General features: G+C 43.2%; 1 protein-coding gene across 1 annotated transcript in view; it reads right to left on the reverse strand.

Annotated features, from left to right (window-relative positions):
• LOC141121835 (NACHT, LRR and PYD domains-containing protein 3-like) overlaps positions 1-15,978 on the reverse strand; it is a 114,764-nt gene that overhangs the window by 55,390 nt on the left and 43,396 nt on the right. Inside the window, exons 4-6 of the mRNA XM_073611551.1 lie at positions 14,532-14,570; positions 12,527-14,291; positions 434-589 (exon numbers count right to left, since the gene is read on the reverse strand). Coding sequence (XP_073467652.1) covers positions 434-589; positions 12,527-14,291; positions 14,532-14,570 — 1,960 coding nt within the window. The remainder of the gene's footprint in view (positions 1-433; positions 590-12,526; positions 14,292-14,531; positions 14,571-15,978) is intronic.

Raw genomic sequence — 15,978 nt, forward strand, 5'->3', positions numbered from 1 at the left:
CTTTAGTTACCAAGGGAGAGGCAAACATATTTTGTAGGTCTGTATTTAGAAACCAATGGTGCTATGTGTCACCAGATTATGAGCATACCTTGCGTTAAGATAAGAATTTTATATAAAAGGTAAAAACAAAAAACAATTTAAGACATCAGTTAAAAATATATAAACCAAACCAATCAATCAATCAATCAATCACTAAATCTGAGCCAATACCATTTTTTTTACAGTTACAAAAAACCCAAGGGAAGTCATTAAAGAGGACTTCATGACCCCAAGTGAGAGATTTCTTTATAGAGGGGAGAAAGGGGCAGGTGATGGAAAATGCTACATCGGTGAGGATGGAAGACAACCAGAGCTTTAAGAAAACACTTAGAAATGGGAACAATTGTAAGATATCACATTTTCTGATCACTGTAGGATCACAGATTTCTCTTACCCTAAATCCTTAATTTTACTCTCTGGATTAATAAGAAAGGAAAGATTGGCAGGATCCATTTTATCTTCTGAAGAGGAGGATCCTTCTTCATCTTCTGCTTTCAACTCTCCCAGATAACTTTCCCCACACTTACTATGAAATTTACACCTTATAAACCTAAAAGAAAACAATGACATAAAATGAACACCAAGAATATTACTTCTGACAGCAATAACAACCAGCATTTAAATCAGATGTGAATCCAAACCGGGTGATAATAATGTAGCACTGCCCCTATGAGGGCCGCTTAAATAATCTGTACCCCACTGGCCATGGGATTGCCCTGACCTTGCAAATCCTCTGACACTTTGGATTGTGACATTCTTGTGGTGATAAAGATATTTAGAAACACACACAATCAAGTAAAGCAATTGAATATTATTTACTGAATTGATAGCAATGAAGTTCAGTAACATATCATCTGCTAGGGGTTTACTACAATAAATAAACCTGACAGCAGAAACAGTCAAAGAGTTACAAATGGTTGCAGTATGATATGAACACTTACACAAACCCAACAAACTGCTTGAATTGGGCTCTATGGTTCCAGGCAGGGGAAGGGTAGAGGAATGACCAGTTCGTGTCAGACCACTCCTTTCTATACCCCAACACCACAGTCCCAGAAATGTATAACACTGTGTTTAATTTAATGCAAGCAACTTAAACATTAAGTTTTTAGATCCGTTCACTTAGTAAATAGAGTACTGGGTGAACGTATGGGCCCTTATGGCACCAATGGCTTTAATCTCTAGTGGGGGGATATGTTGTAGCCTCCCAGAAAAAAAGAAGGCCTTGTGTCTTCAGCTAGCTCTTTAGTAATGTACTTGAGATAACCTGGTAAGCAGAGTGAAATAAAGTTGGCTGGTGGTGTCCTGGCAAGCAGAGTTACAGACAGGTCCATAAAAAATTGGGACATCGACGCAATTCTAATCTTTTTGGCTCTATACACCACCACAATGGGTTTGAAATGAAACGAACAAGATGTGCTTTAACTGCAGACTTTCAGCTTTAATTTGAGGGTATTTACATCTAAACCAGGTGAACGGTCTAGGAATTACAACAGTTTGTATATGTGCCTCCCACTTTTTAAGGGACCAAAAGTAATGGGACAGATTAACAATCATCCATCAAACTTTCACTTTTTAATACTTGGTTGCAAATCCTTTGCAATCAATTACAGCCTGAAATCTGGAACGCATAGACATCACCAGATGCTGGGTTTCATCCCTGGTGATGCTCTGCCAGGCCTCTACTGCAACTGTCTTCAGTTCCTGCTTGTTCTTGGGGCATTTTCCCTTCAATTTTGTCTTCAGCAAGTGAAATTCATGCTCAATCGGATTCAGGTCAGGCGATTGACTTGGCCATTGCATAACATTCCACTTCTTTCCCTTAAAAAACTCTTTGGTTGCTTTCACAGTATGCTTCAGGTCATTGTCCATCTGCACTGTGAAGCGCCGTCCAATGAGTTCTGAAGCATTTTGCTGAATATGAGCAGATAATATTGCCTGAAACACTTCAGAATTCATCCTGTTGCTTTTGTCAGCAGTCACATCATCAATAAATACAAGAGAACCAGTTCCACTGGCAGCCATACATGCCCACACCATGACACTACCACCACCATGCTTCAGTGATGAGGTGGTATGCTTTGGATCATGAACAGTTCCTTTCCTTCTCCATACTCTTCTCTTCCCATCACTCTAGTACGATTTGATCTTGGTCTCATCTGTCCATAGGATGTTGTTCCAGAACTGTGAAGGCTTTTTTAGATGTTGTTTGGCAAACTCTAATCTGGCCTTTCTGTTTTTGAGGCTCACCAATGGTTTACACCTTGTGGTGAACCCTCTGTATTCACTCTGGTGAAGTCTTCTCTTGATTGTTGACTTTGACACACATACACCTACCTCCTGGAGAGTGTTCTTGATCCGGCCAACTGTTGTGAAGGGTGTTTTCTTCACCAGGGAAAGAATTCTTCGGTCATCAGTCACAGTTGTTTTCTGTGGTCTTCTGGGTCTTTTGGTGTTGCTGAGCTCACCGGTGCGTTCTTTCTTTTTAAGGATGTTCCAAACAGTTGATTTGGCCACACCTAATGTTTTTGCTATCTCTCTGATGGGTTTGTTTTGTTTTTTCAGCCTAATGATGGCTTGCTTCACTGATAGTGACAGCTCTTTGGATCTTATATTGAGAGTTGACAGCAACAGATTCCAAATGCAAACAGCACACTTGAAATGAACTCTGGACCTTTTATCCGCTCCTTGTAAATGGGATAATGAGGGAATAACACACACCTGGCCATGGAACAGCTGAGCAGCCCATTACTTTTGGTCCCTTACAAAGTGTGAGGCACATATACAAACTGTTGTAATTCCTACACCGTTCACCTGATTTGGATGTAAATACCCTCAAATTAAAGCTGAAAGTCTGCAGTTAAAGCAAATCTTGTTTGTTTCATTTCAGATCCATTGTGTTGGTGTATAGAGCCAAAAAGGATGGTAGTGATGCCAGACATCCACCAGATCGAACACGCCCATCCAGGGGACCACCAAAAGGTAGATGAGAGTCTGTCCAAATCGGGAGAAGGAGTCATATTGAAGTCCCCCATAATCAATACATCATCAATACCGTATGTCATCACTTTCTGCATAACAGTGGTAAGCACAGAAATGTCAGGTGGGGGGGCAAATAAAGGCTCATCAACACCAGGGGAGCATTGGACACAAGAGCATGCATTATTATAAATCGAGCCTCCGGGTCTATCTTAAGATCAAGGAGCTGGAAGGGGAGTGGTCTATGCACTAGTATACTGACCCCCCTGGAGTAACTGGAGTGCATGGCATGATAGTGTGTGCCGACCCACGCCCTCTTAAGACCCAAAACACGGGATCCAATAAGATGGGTCTCCTGAAGTGCAACTATCTGGGGAGAGTATTTTTTAAGGTAATTAAATACCACAGATGTTTTTATGGCAGAGTTCAGACCCCGCACATTCCACAAAATTATAGTAGGCGTAGACATAGTGTTAATATTGAGTGAATGCAACGCATGGGGAGCAGGTACACCAGCACTCCTAGGGGCGACAGGAAGAGGTGTGGCTCCACCCAGGGAAGCATCGTCCCTGTCCATGCCCTCCCGTCATGATACCCCACCATATTTCTTAGCAAAGAGGTATTCCATGCCATAAAGGAACAGTGTTCAAAATGAAAGCACACAAAAACATATAACCAAGCCTAAGAACTTTAGATGTCTATCCATGGTCAGCAACGGCCAACCTTCCCATCCCCCCACCCCACAGATACCACATAGTGCGAGTCTGCTTTAGTGCCCTATAACCTGCCCGCAGGCAACTGGAAGCACAGGAGACGTGTTTCAAATGTGGAGCAACAGTGAAACCATAACAGTAGGTACTTGCACCTTTTTCCTGGAGTTAAGTATCAAGTATTGATGCATATAGTTCCCAACAGGAGGTGCTGGATTAAGGAGAAAGTAATACCTGAGTTAGAGTATTCACTTGGCGTACGCCAGGGGCACAAATCTTAGGGTGGCCTCGCAGTAACAATGGCTCCAACTGCTCTCAGTATGTCCAGGAGTTTGGAGGTGATTCCCCTAAATGACACATGGCAGAACTGAGTAACTGTCAGGGCCCAAAAACAAACAAACAAAAACAAGGGGGAAAAAAGATTTCACAGCCCCCATCTGCAGAATTGATGCCATATGTAAAAAAAAAAAAAAAAAAGTTGCAGAATCAACAGAGAGAAGCACATCAGTAGAACTAGATCCAGACTGCAACCATGCCAGGAGCCATCATCCCTGTGGAGGTAAGGATTCCAGCCAGTTTGCTGCATCTCTTGAAGAGGTAAAGAACCGCACTGTTTCCCTTACAACTCGCAACTTGGCTGGGAAGATCACACTGTATTTCATTTTCTTGTCGTGAAGGGCAGCTTTATTAAATGACCTGCGGAGCTTTTGTGTCTCTACAGAATAATCTGGAAACATTATTAACTGATTATTCTTGTAATGCAACTCTCCTGCCAATCTCACTGCCCTCAACAGTTCATCCCGGTCCCTAAAGTTAAGAAACGGTAGGATGAACATGCGTGGGGGGGCTCCTTGCAGGCTTGGTTGTGGCAGCATACGGTGGGCCCTTTCCACAGTAAAGTATGGGGACAGCTGGGCTGCAGGTAGGAGGGAGCGCAGGACCTCCTCAATGAAGACCGTAGGATTCTTCCCCTCAACTCCCTCCGCCAGACCGAAAATGAGAATCTTATTACGGCGGCAGCGATTTTCCACGTCTTCCACCCTGTATTCCAAGATTTTTAGTTTGGATTGCAGCATGCGGAGAGTCCCAACATGCTCCGCCACCATGTCCTCCACATGTCCCACTTGCCCCTCCACGTTAGTTAGCCGAGACTGGACCTTGTCCATATCCTGATGGATAAGTCCCATGTCTAGCTGCACTGCCTCAGTTTTGCTGGTAAGGGTCATCTATAGCCGCCATGACCTCTGGGATCCCCGGAGGGGTGGCAGAGGCTTCCACAGGAGAGTCTGTCTTGGAAGCCATATTGGCACATGTCAGTAGGGCAGTCCGTGGCAGAAGCTCGGGGCCAGCAATATCGGGAATATCCGGGGGAAAGCGGAGTCCCTTGCCACGGCCCGATTATTTGGAAGGCAAACGCCGACAGATGCTGCAGCTCCGGTTGTCTGATCTCTCAGGTACAGGGAAAAGTAGGATAAAGTCCCAGCAGAGCTCCGGGAAGGACGTCTGGTACTCCACCATCTTGGACATGCCCCATGCTGATGATACCTTACTGTAGTTAAATGATGCTGGCCTTTTGCTAAGGGCTGCCCTGGAGTTATTGGATACTTTTGGCACATTTTAACCGAAAAAGAAGACTAAGGAGGCAGGGAGTGCAGAGAGGGAGCCGTGACAAGAGCCGAGAATTAGCACCAGATCAGAAGGTAAGATCGTGTCTGAATGGTAGCAGTAATGTACACTGTGGAGGGGAGAACAGGAGGTGACATCCTATGTATTGCAGCACTAAATGCAGACTGCAGAGCAGAGGAGCACACAGCTGGAACAGGCTGAAAGTAGCAGGAGGTGAGATTATAATAGCTTCATGTTATGTCATAATTGTACATTATGCTATCATGATCTCACCTCCTGCTACTTTTAGCCTGATCCCGCTGTGTGCCCCCACTCTCTTCTCCCCCTTCTGCAGTCTGCATTCAGTCACTGCCATACACAGGATCTTGCCTCCAGCAACATTCAGCCATGTGCTCCCACTGTCAGCACTCCTCCTGGCACCACCCTCACAGGTTCAGAGGAGCTGGAACTATAGAAGGGGGAAGCGGTTATTAATGCGCATTGACAGTACTCGCTGTCAATGTACATTGAAAACAACATTGGTATCATGTGCGTATATACATTTTTCTGCAGAGAAAAATGCTCAAATGACACCAGCATTGTGGTGTAAACAGGGCACATAGAAATCAATTATTTTTTTTATGTCCTTGCAGAGACCTACATTAGGAAAATGCATGTCTCTGCACATGATGTGGACCAAAGTATTCTATGCAGGTCAAATCTGCACAATTTTCCATCAATTCCATCATTTATGCATGTATATTGTGAACAAGGCCCAACTGTTCCCGTAGTCTGCTGTACTATTTATCAATCACAATATTTGAGAGTTTTTTTCAAATTCAGCAAGGCCTCGTTCACAGCATACGTGCAAAAAAACTGATGGAAAATATGTGCAAATTTGACTTGCATAGAATATTTTAAGCTTGTTCTAACGTAGGTCTCTGCAAGGACATAAAGAAAAGAATTGTTTTTTTGTGCCCTGTTCACATTATAATGTTGGTGTCAGGTGAGTTCTAATATTTATTCTATTATTTAAAGCTATTTCTACAATAATTGTGGCTATATCTACAGCTCGCTGATCAGAGCCAATGTTCCTTGAGCTGTAGATCTGAAATTTTTTTTAGGGGTTCCCTGAGATCTCAAATGTTTTTTCAAGGGTTCCTCCACGGTAAAAAGGTTGAGAAACACTGGCGTAGAGGGATAACTTTTTCTCCAACTTCCCAATCCGCAACCCTGGACCACCGAAGATTCCCTGACTAAGACCGCCAGAGGCTCCAAGGCTAGGGCAAACAGACTAGGAGACAGGGGACATCCCTGACAGGTACCTCTGTGCAGTAGAAATGGATCAGAAATCCAATCATTGGTGTGGACCCATGCCTAGGCACCCTGTAGAGCACATGTGTCAAACACAATGCCCACAGGCTGATTCATGTGGCCATCACACCCAGTTTTGCAGCCAAAACTCCCTTACGTCACCTCTGGTTCTCGCCCTCTGCTCTCCGCTGTCACTTGTAAACACGGAAGCCTTCTCTGTTTACAAGGATAGCTTTGCTATTAGTGGCTCCCAGATCTAACAGATCTGTGCATGCACTTATGGAACGACAGATCTCCAAAATCTGAGAGAGAAAACAATTTCCCTGCAAGGCCCAGCAGAGCTTCCTACACAGGGACGTACTAGAGTTGAATACATGGGTAGTAGAGCTGCCTACAAAGGGAGCCTGGCCAGTTAGGAAAGAGAGATGCAAGGATGCTTTGGGCATGGAGGTGGGTGGGTTTGAGGCTGCACACTGTGGATAGCACACTCCTAAACCCTGCACTCCATACACAGCACACCCCTGAACTCTGCACTCTGTATTTAACACACTCCTGAACCCTGCACGCTGTACATAGCGCACCCCAGATATAACTGCCCCTTTGAGGGCATTCGTAGTGCTGATGCGGCCAACGATTAAATTGAATTTGACACTCCTGCTGAAGAACATCCGGAGCCAATGTAAAAGGTTGGGACCAAACCCAAAATTGTTTTTGGACCTCCCACGTGTTCACTTAATCAAAATCCTTCTTTGTATCTAGGGAAGCCACTACTCGCAAACCAGTGCTATTATGGATCCTGAAAAAGTTCAGGAAAAAGAATCTGATGTTGATGTCAGTACCCTGCCCGGCATGAAACCAGCCTGGTCTACTTGAATCAAATCCGTAATAACTTAATTAAATAGATAAAAGAGAGGCCAAGAACCTTGGCATCTACATTTAACAAGGATATAGGCCTATAAGAGGCACACTCCTGTGGGTCCTTGCCTGGATTGGGTACCAACACAATTATCGCCTCCTCCATGGACTCAGGAAGGGACTCTGAGAATGCAAATTCAGATAAGAGAGCAGTAAGTCTAGGGGCCAGTAGTTTAGCGTATTGGGAATAAAATTTATCCGTGCCGGGAATTTTTCTCACCCTGCAGAACCCCAATGGCTGCCTGAACCTCCTCTAAAGTAATATCTACCTCTAACTGACTCCCAATAAAATCCTCCAATGTAGGAAAAGGGATTCCATCTAGGAATTCCTGTAAATCAGAGGGGGAGAAATGAGCTCTAGAGGTGTCCTGAAAAAATTCTGAAAACCTGGCATTAATCCCTTCAGGAGAAGTAAAAAAAAGAGGTCTCTGACAGGGAGTAGTACTAAGCAGAGGGTGTGCCACATCCCAAAAATCCAAAAAGACCAAAGCATTCCCCTAGAGCGGGACTTTTGAGGCACTACCATCAATGATGCAATGTAAGTAAAAAATATATAATTTTATTACAAAATTCAAAAGTACAACAAAAAATATATACAAAAATACAAATCAAATACAGACAATATATACACAATAGGATACATCAAAAAGCAAGGACATGTAATTTGGACACAACTGCATCACATTGAGAGGAAAACCAAAAGTGGAAATGTAATAAGTCTCACTAAACCGACGCGTTTCGGAGAATCCTTCATCAGGGTTCATTAAGTGAGAGTCACCATTTCCAAAATACATGTGCTATAGAAGTATCCAAGGCATAAAATCAGCTTCACAACGGTCTCCCAGGCCATGTGCATACAAAGAGAGCCAGATCGCGGAACATGTAGAGTGAAATTGTAATGACTGGTGCATATAATGCAATCCCAATGGGTTCTGAAAACTGCCGCGCCTAAGATTTGGCACGGCGTTTGTGCGCGGGCTGGGGTCCAAAAATTAACCGGACCTGTAAGCTAGATCCAAACGGGGGAGACCTACAGGTTGTGATGTAGGGGGAAGGAGGAGGACTCGGGGTCCGGGCTGACAACCATAAAGCTGCAGATAGTAAAGGAGAGAGAGGGATCTGTATAATCAGTCCAACAGCATAGTATCAACGAGGCATCCTCCTCCGATCACGTGATCTTAGGCGCGGCGGTTTTCAGCACCCATTGGGATTGCATTATATGCACCAGTCATTACAATTTCACTCTACATGTTCCGCGATCTGGCTCTCTTTGTATGCACATGGCCTGGGAGACCGTTGTGAAGCTGATTTTATGCCTTGGATACTTCTATAGCACATGTATTTTGGAAATGGTAACTCTCACTTAATGAACCCTGATGAAGGATTCTCCGAAACGCGTCGGTTTAGTGAGACTTATTACATTTCCACTTTTGGTTTTCCTCTCAGTGTGATGCAGTTGTGTCCAAATTACATGTCCTTGCTTTTTGATGTATCCTATTGTGTATATATTGTCTGTATTTGATTTGTATTTTTGTATATATTTTTTGTTGTACTTTTGAATTTTGTAATAAAATTATATATTTTTTACTTACATTGCATCATTGATGGTAGTGCCTCAAAAGTCCCGCTCTAGGGGAATGCTTTGGTCTTTCAGGAGAAGTCAAAATCGAACCCTGCACATCCCGAATGCCAGCTTTATGAGTGGAGGCTACCCGTCCCCTAGCCAGCCAGGGCAACAGCTGACCATTCTTATCACCTCATTTAAATTCTGGGCAGAATGCAACAATGATTTCTTGGTTTGTTCAGTTCTAAAAATAGAAAGCTCTCTCACTGCCCGCTGCCAGGACAAATAACTGTTACTATACTGGGATTCCACATATGCCACCTCACATCTCTTAGCCTCCTCCTCCAGTGAACGAGCTGCCTCCTTCTGAAGTATATTTATTTATTTATTTTATTTATTTCAGGTACTTATTTAGCACCGTCAATTTACGCAGCGCTTTTACATATACATTGTACATTCACATAAGTCCCTACCCTCAAGGAGCTTACAATCTAAGGTATATAAATACGGGAAATGTATTCACACCAAACCCAGGATTTTAAGGGATCACATATCACTTTATGGTTAGCGGAATCCTTGTTAAGGATCCAATAGGTACAGATAGCTTCCATAAGTGGCTCCTGTATTTTAGTGTCTAGTGCCCAAAGCCTGGACAGGCACCACAACCTTAAGCTCGGGGAGTTAGAAACTGAAAGGGTGAGACATACAGGAGGCTAGTCTGAGACCTCTAGATAAATGTTGAACCTTCTGTACCCAGATAAGGGCCAGAGATGAGGCAAAAGCTAAATCAATATGGAACAGGGCTCTATACGAGTTTGAAAGGCATGTATTTTCTCTACTATTGGGAGGAAGGTGTCACCAGACATCCATCAGCATAAAAGTAGTTGCCCAATTCCCATTGCTGAAGATCAGCTGAGAGGCGGACAGTGGAGTGAAGCCTATCCAGTTCCTCCACAGAAGGTACCATTTCAATACTGGGCATTTTCACCCCCTTCCTTCCCAGACCAATTTTTAGTTTTCAGCGCTGTTGCATTTCAAATGACAATTGCGCGGTCGTGCGACGTTGTACCCAAAAAAAATTGACGTCCTTTTTTCCCCACAAATAGAGCTTTCTTTTGGTGGTATTTGATCACCTCTGCGGTTTTTATTTTTTGCGCTATAAACAAAAGAAGAGCGACAATTTTGAAAAAAACACAATATTTTTTACTTTTTGCTATAATAAATATCCCAATTTTTAAAAAAAAAACTAATTTTTTCCTCAGTTTCAGCCGATATGTATTCTTCTACATATTTTTGGTAAAAAAAATCACAATAAGCGTATATTTATTGGTTTGCGCAAAAGTTATAGCGTCTGCAAAATACGGGATAGATTTATGGCATTTAAAAAAAAAAAAAATGTATTTATTTTTTTTACTAGTAATGGCAGCGATAGCGATTTTTTTCGTGACTGCGACATTATGGCGGACACATCGGACACTTTTGACACATTTTTGGGACCATTCACATTTATACAGCGATCAATGCTATAAAATTGCATTGATTACTGTATAAATGTGACAGGCAGTGAAGGGTTAATCACTAGGGGGACACAAGGGGTTAATTATGTTTCTAACTGTAGGAGGGAGTGATTCTAACTGTAGGGGGAGGGGACGCACAAGAGGAGGAGACCGATCAGTGTTCCTCTGTACTGGGAACACAGATCGGTCTCCTCTCACCTGACAGGACGTGGATCTGTGTGTTTACAGCCTGAGGAGGGGAACCCAGGGATCCAGGTGCAATCTGGATATGGTGAGCCCTTCCATGATTAAATAAGGGTAGATTTGAGCCTCAGGCAGCAAGGATCTAAGAAGCTTCTTAAAAAACAGTAGGATTTTTGCCTTCCACTCCTTTAGGCAGCCCCACGATGCCCAGGTTGTTACTTCTATTTCTGTTTTCTTCATTATCCACTTTATATTCCAGCGCCCGGACTTTAGATGCAAAGTGCGGAGAGACTAATTGTGTTTCACAACAGTATCTTCTGTCTGGCCAATTGGCTGCTCTGCAACCGACAGACGCAAACAGATTTTGTCTAGGTCCTACCGGACAAGCCCTACATTTAGCTGAACAGCCTCAATCTTGGTAGCTTGGCAAGAGGTGATCGCTGCCATGACCTCTTGGAAACCAGGCTGTAGGGAATCAGCAGGCTCTGAATCCTCTATCTGGGGTGCCATGTTGGAGAGGCTGGGAGAAAGCTGCCACATGGTGCCCCGAGTCCAGTGTGGCAGCTTTCAGTAAGCGATGGGAAGCAAAGCTTCTTTACCCTCTGCTGTGGTCCAGAGGTTTTGTGAGGCATCCAAGAGACGCACCGACCGAGGGGGTAACAGCTACGGGTCCTTTCACACTGGGGTGGTTTGCAGGCGCTATTGCGCTAATAATAGCGCCTGCAAACCGACCCGAAAGTGCCGCTGCTTTGATTCCAGTGTGAAAGCCCCGAGGGCTTTCACACTGGAGCGATGCACTGGCAGGACGGTAAAAAAAGTCCTTCTAGCAGCATCTTCAGGGCGGTAAAGGAGCGGAGTGTATACCGCTCCTTCACCGCTCCTGCCCATTGAAATCAATGGGACGGCACGGCTATATCGCCGGCAAAGCGCCTCAGCAGAGGCGCTTTGCGGTGGTTTTTAACCATTTCTCGGCCGCTAGCGGGGGGTAAAACCGCCCCGATAGCGGCCGCATACCGATGGTAAAGCGCCGCTTACAATAGCGGCGCTTTACCGCCGCCGCCACCCGCCCCAGTGTGAAAGGGGCCTTAGAGTCAGCTAAGGAGTAATATAGGTCAGGCCAGCATCCACTCAGGTCGCCATCTTGGACAAGACCCAATCTTAAAATGTTTGAGTATCTTTAATCAAAGTAGCTCTAAACCACACCTCCAAACTCATTTAATTAATTGAACTCCAGGTGTGCAAACTACTGACCCCAATTGGCTTTTGTTGAAGCAATTAGTTCACTTACTTTTTCCTCCAGCACTGTGAAGCTTAATGAGTGTGTTCAATAAAGACATGAGAAATTTGAATCTTTTGTGTGTTATCAGCTTAAGCACATTTTGTTTGTCTAATGTCGTGACTTAGAGTAGGGTCAGATCGCATTTTATGGCAAATTACTGCAGAAAGACAGTTAATTCCAGGGTTTCACATACTTTTTCTTGTCCTTGTAGCTACCTGGAGACAGGGTTACATTAACTGAGTATCCAACTTGCTTGGCCCTTACGATAGGGCTAGAGGTCTATAACCACCATTTTAGGATGAGGAAGGTATAAGTTTGACTGTTCTACTCTATGTAGGTTCCTGTGCATTACAGCCTATAAGGTACGGAAACTGAACTGACTTTTTCTGCATTCAGTTATGATATCCTCACACTCACTTACTTGACCTCTTGACATCTGTGCAGTAACGGAGAGAGATTTTTCTGGCACTCTGGATCCACAGAAAGATAATGAAACTCTGAACGCTGAAAACTTTCACTCTTCAAAGTCTTCAAGCAATAGACCAGTTGTTTGGAATAATTACTGTCCATATTCATAACATCAGTGTTATAGCTATACATTGTCAAATCTGAACAAGAAGACAAAATTCTCCTTATGAAGTCCTCATTCTGAGTCTCATAGAGACAGAAAATATAAAAAATAGAAAAACGCCCATCAATGCTCTTGAGGGCACGTTTTTGTATTTTATAAGTTGCTTGAAATGAGATGTTGATGCCTGTGCTCTTTGTGAATGCTTTCAACTCCTTTTCATTTAGGAGACCAAACAGGAACTGCACAGCTAAAGCTACATGTGGATGTTCAAAAAGTAAGTCTGAAAGTGATTCCCCTGTATAGATTTCCAGGAGTGAAGGGTCTTTTATCTCTTCAGAGGTCCCTTCCTCATTTCCAGAACCATCATCCAACCCGTAATGCAAAGCAGCAAGGAATTCCTGTACACTAAGGTGGATGAAGCTGTAGCAGGTCTGGGTGCGAGCGTCCCAGTGAAAGTTGTTCTCATTCAAAAATACAGACTCCACCTCAGAAAGAGAAAGTCCATGTCTTTCTAGATCTCCTTCCTCAAATAATATTTGTTGGTTCAAAACTCCCTCATTGGCCAGAGCACACAGCTTTTTCAGACAAGTGTGTGAGGCCTTGGGATTCCTATCCATAGCCCGGTTCTTCTTTCTATGATGCTTTATTAAAACTTCCAGGTATAGGAGGTAAATAGAAGTCACTGTTTTAAATTGAATTAAACCCAAATCTTTTTTTATTTCTTGCTTTATTATGGTGCAAACAATCCAGCATGTGATGGGGACAGCACACATGGTGTACAGAATGTCGCTGTTTATTATACTGAGAACCTTGTCTGCATCTTCTTTGTTTCCAAAGAATTTATGGACATATTCTTCTCGACCTTCCCTTGTAAATCCGTGAATTTCCACATAGCGAGAAACATCTATAAATGTGTTAAGTTTCTCCAGGGCCAGTGACCTCGTGGTGATGATCAGAGAAGATTGTCGAAGAATCTGTTTCTTGAGCAATCTTTGGAGAAGTATCTCTTTATGGGTTTCCTCAAAAGCATCAAGACAAACCTCAGGTTCCTCCTCCAGAGTCCATCTCAGTTCATCAAACCCATCAACTATGAAGAGAAGTCTTCTATGATTTCTAGGATCCTTCAGAATAGACACCAGGTCATCTGAACATTGCTCTCTGCAGGCTCTGCATAAAAGTTCCACGAGGCTTATGTTTCTAGTGATAGTGTTGATTTCTCTACAGTTCAGAAAAAATACAAAGTCAAACTTGTCTTGGTAGAGATCCCCAGAGGCCCAGTCCAGCATGATCTTCTTGGAGGTCATTGTTTTTCCAATCCCAGCAGGTCCTTCTAAAACCACAATCTTTGGGATGAAACCATCTTCATCAGGGTCAAAGAGGGCCTGGATTGTGGTTGGGGAGGATTCATCAGAGTGTCTTTTATCCATGATCTGTAGATGTCTTCTGTCTGAACTCCTTATTTCTTGTTCTTTTTCCTCTTTATTCTGGGTTCCCTTTCTCATTAATAACTTGATGTATCTTTTCTGTAGATTAACACTCTCTCCAGTAAGAGAATTATATTCTTTAAACCGCAGCAACATCTCTTTCACAGACTCTCTGTATTCATTTCCAAACTCTTAACAAGAGAAAAGAAAATATTTTATTCCTCATACACACATGAAATAGTATTTATAAGACAGAGTTGGAAATATTGTATTCTTCTAACCATAAACACGAAGGATAGAACCCTAAAAGAAGATATCCCATGAAATACAGGAAGATTGTGGAAGAATCCAAACTATGTACACATCATCCAGACTACAACACAACAAATGTTCAGCCAAGGAACGAAAGAGATTTCATATGTCCTACTAACCTGTTAATCTACTGTCGTGTGTCAACTTCTTCAGTTTGGCTGGAAAATAAAATATATATATTTAGGTGGATTCACAGGACACAAGGCTCAGAACACTTAGCAACACTCATGAGGTCTCTCTGGAACACGGCCACAAATGTCGAGTTTCAGTGAGATAGGCAAGTGGCTGCAATTATATTACACTGTTCGGCATGCAAATTGAAGCTGTGAAGGTGATGAAGGGTGATGAAATTAGTGATGCAGTTAGATGCAAATCAGGATTCCTCTTACTTAAAGTCTCAGTGAAACACTTACAGTGTATTTGTGACCCTGTGTATCTGAATTCCTAGGCAGCCAACTGCAACAGATTTATTACCGAAGATGAGACAGATTTTCTCTCTAAACAGACATGGGACTGAGAATGTAGCAGAGGAGCCGTGTGTTCTCTCTCTTTTATGGAGAGGTCTAGTCAGGAAGACATGACCCAATAATCATGAGATAACCAAATTTACTATGTTTCAACCTTACTCAATGTTATTAGAAGATCTACCTGATTATGGAATTATGGATTATGGAATTACACTGATCCCACTGTTGTGGACTGTTTTCACTCAAGATGTTTGGGGGGGGTGATCTAGTGTGGGATGTGAGCAGATGTTTCCTTTTTCAGCTTTGTTGTATCTCTCCGCTATCAGGTTCTATCCTATTCAAAAATCATCATCAGCTGCTCCCTGTTTTTTCTTTTGTGCCATAGAAGATTCCTTGCACTCCAGTGTCTGACAGGTGGATGGGCAGGCACAGAAAACAACCTCTGGCCAGAATGAGTATTACCACCCACTCCTGCCAAAATGGCCGCTGCTTCATGACACCATGTTCCTCACCAGTCTCCACATCTCAAAGACCCAGAGGATACAGTTAACCCCCTCGATCCAAAATTCACTAACCCCAGTAGTAAGCTGCAAGAAACAAAAGATAAAATGCATGATCCTGAAAACAGGTTGCAGAGGAATAATCAGAGATTGATCGGTCTGAGAGTGTGGAGAGACCTGACCTTGTTGCTTTTATCTAGAGCTGGCTAATACAGGAGTTTGGCCATGACTTTTACCTGTGCTTTATTATTGAATGGGCTCAGAGAGTTAGTGGCAGACCTCTCCTACTGTGCAACCCACCGCACCCTATGGTTATATGTGTCCTAATCTCTATTTTAAGGGCAGCCAGAAACAAGGAAAGTGTCCATATTAACAATGCAGTGGCCTCCTTATTCCCAAACTACTCTATGCATGTTTGCAAACCTCAGGCATGATTTCAGTTAGCTAAACAGAAACTGAGAGCCCTCAACATTCAAAATGTAAATCTTTTTCCAGCTAAACTGTGAGTTGTACATCAAGAGCAAATCCTTTTTCTTCAGGACAGCGTTAAGTGCCCTAACCTGGGTAGAAACAACCAGCAGGTTCCCCTCCACTTTATC

Source organism: Aquarana catesbeiana, unplaced genomic scaffold (assembly GCF_042186555.1).
Source record: "Aquarana catesbeiana isolate 2022-GZ unplaced genomic scaffold, ASM4218655v1 unanchor233, whole genome shotgun sequence".
Classification (NCBI taxonomy): Eukaryota; Metazoa; Chordata; class Amphibia; order Anura; family Ranidae; genus Aquarana; species Aquarana catesbeiana.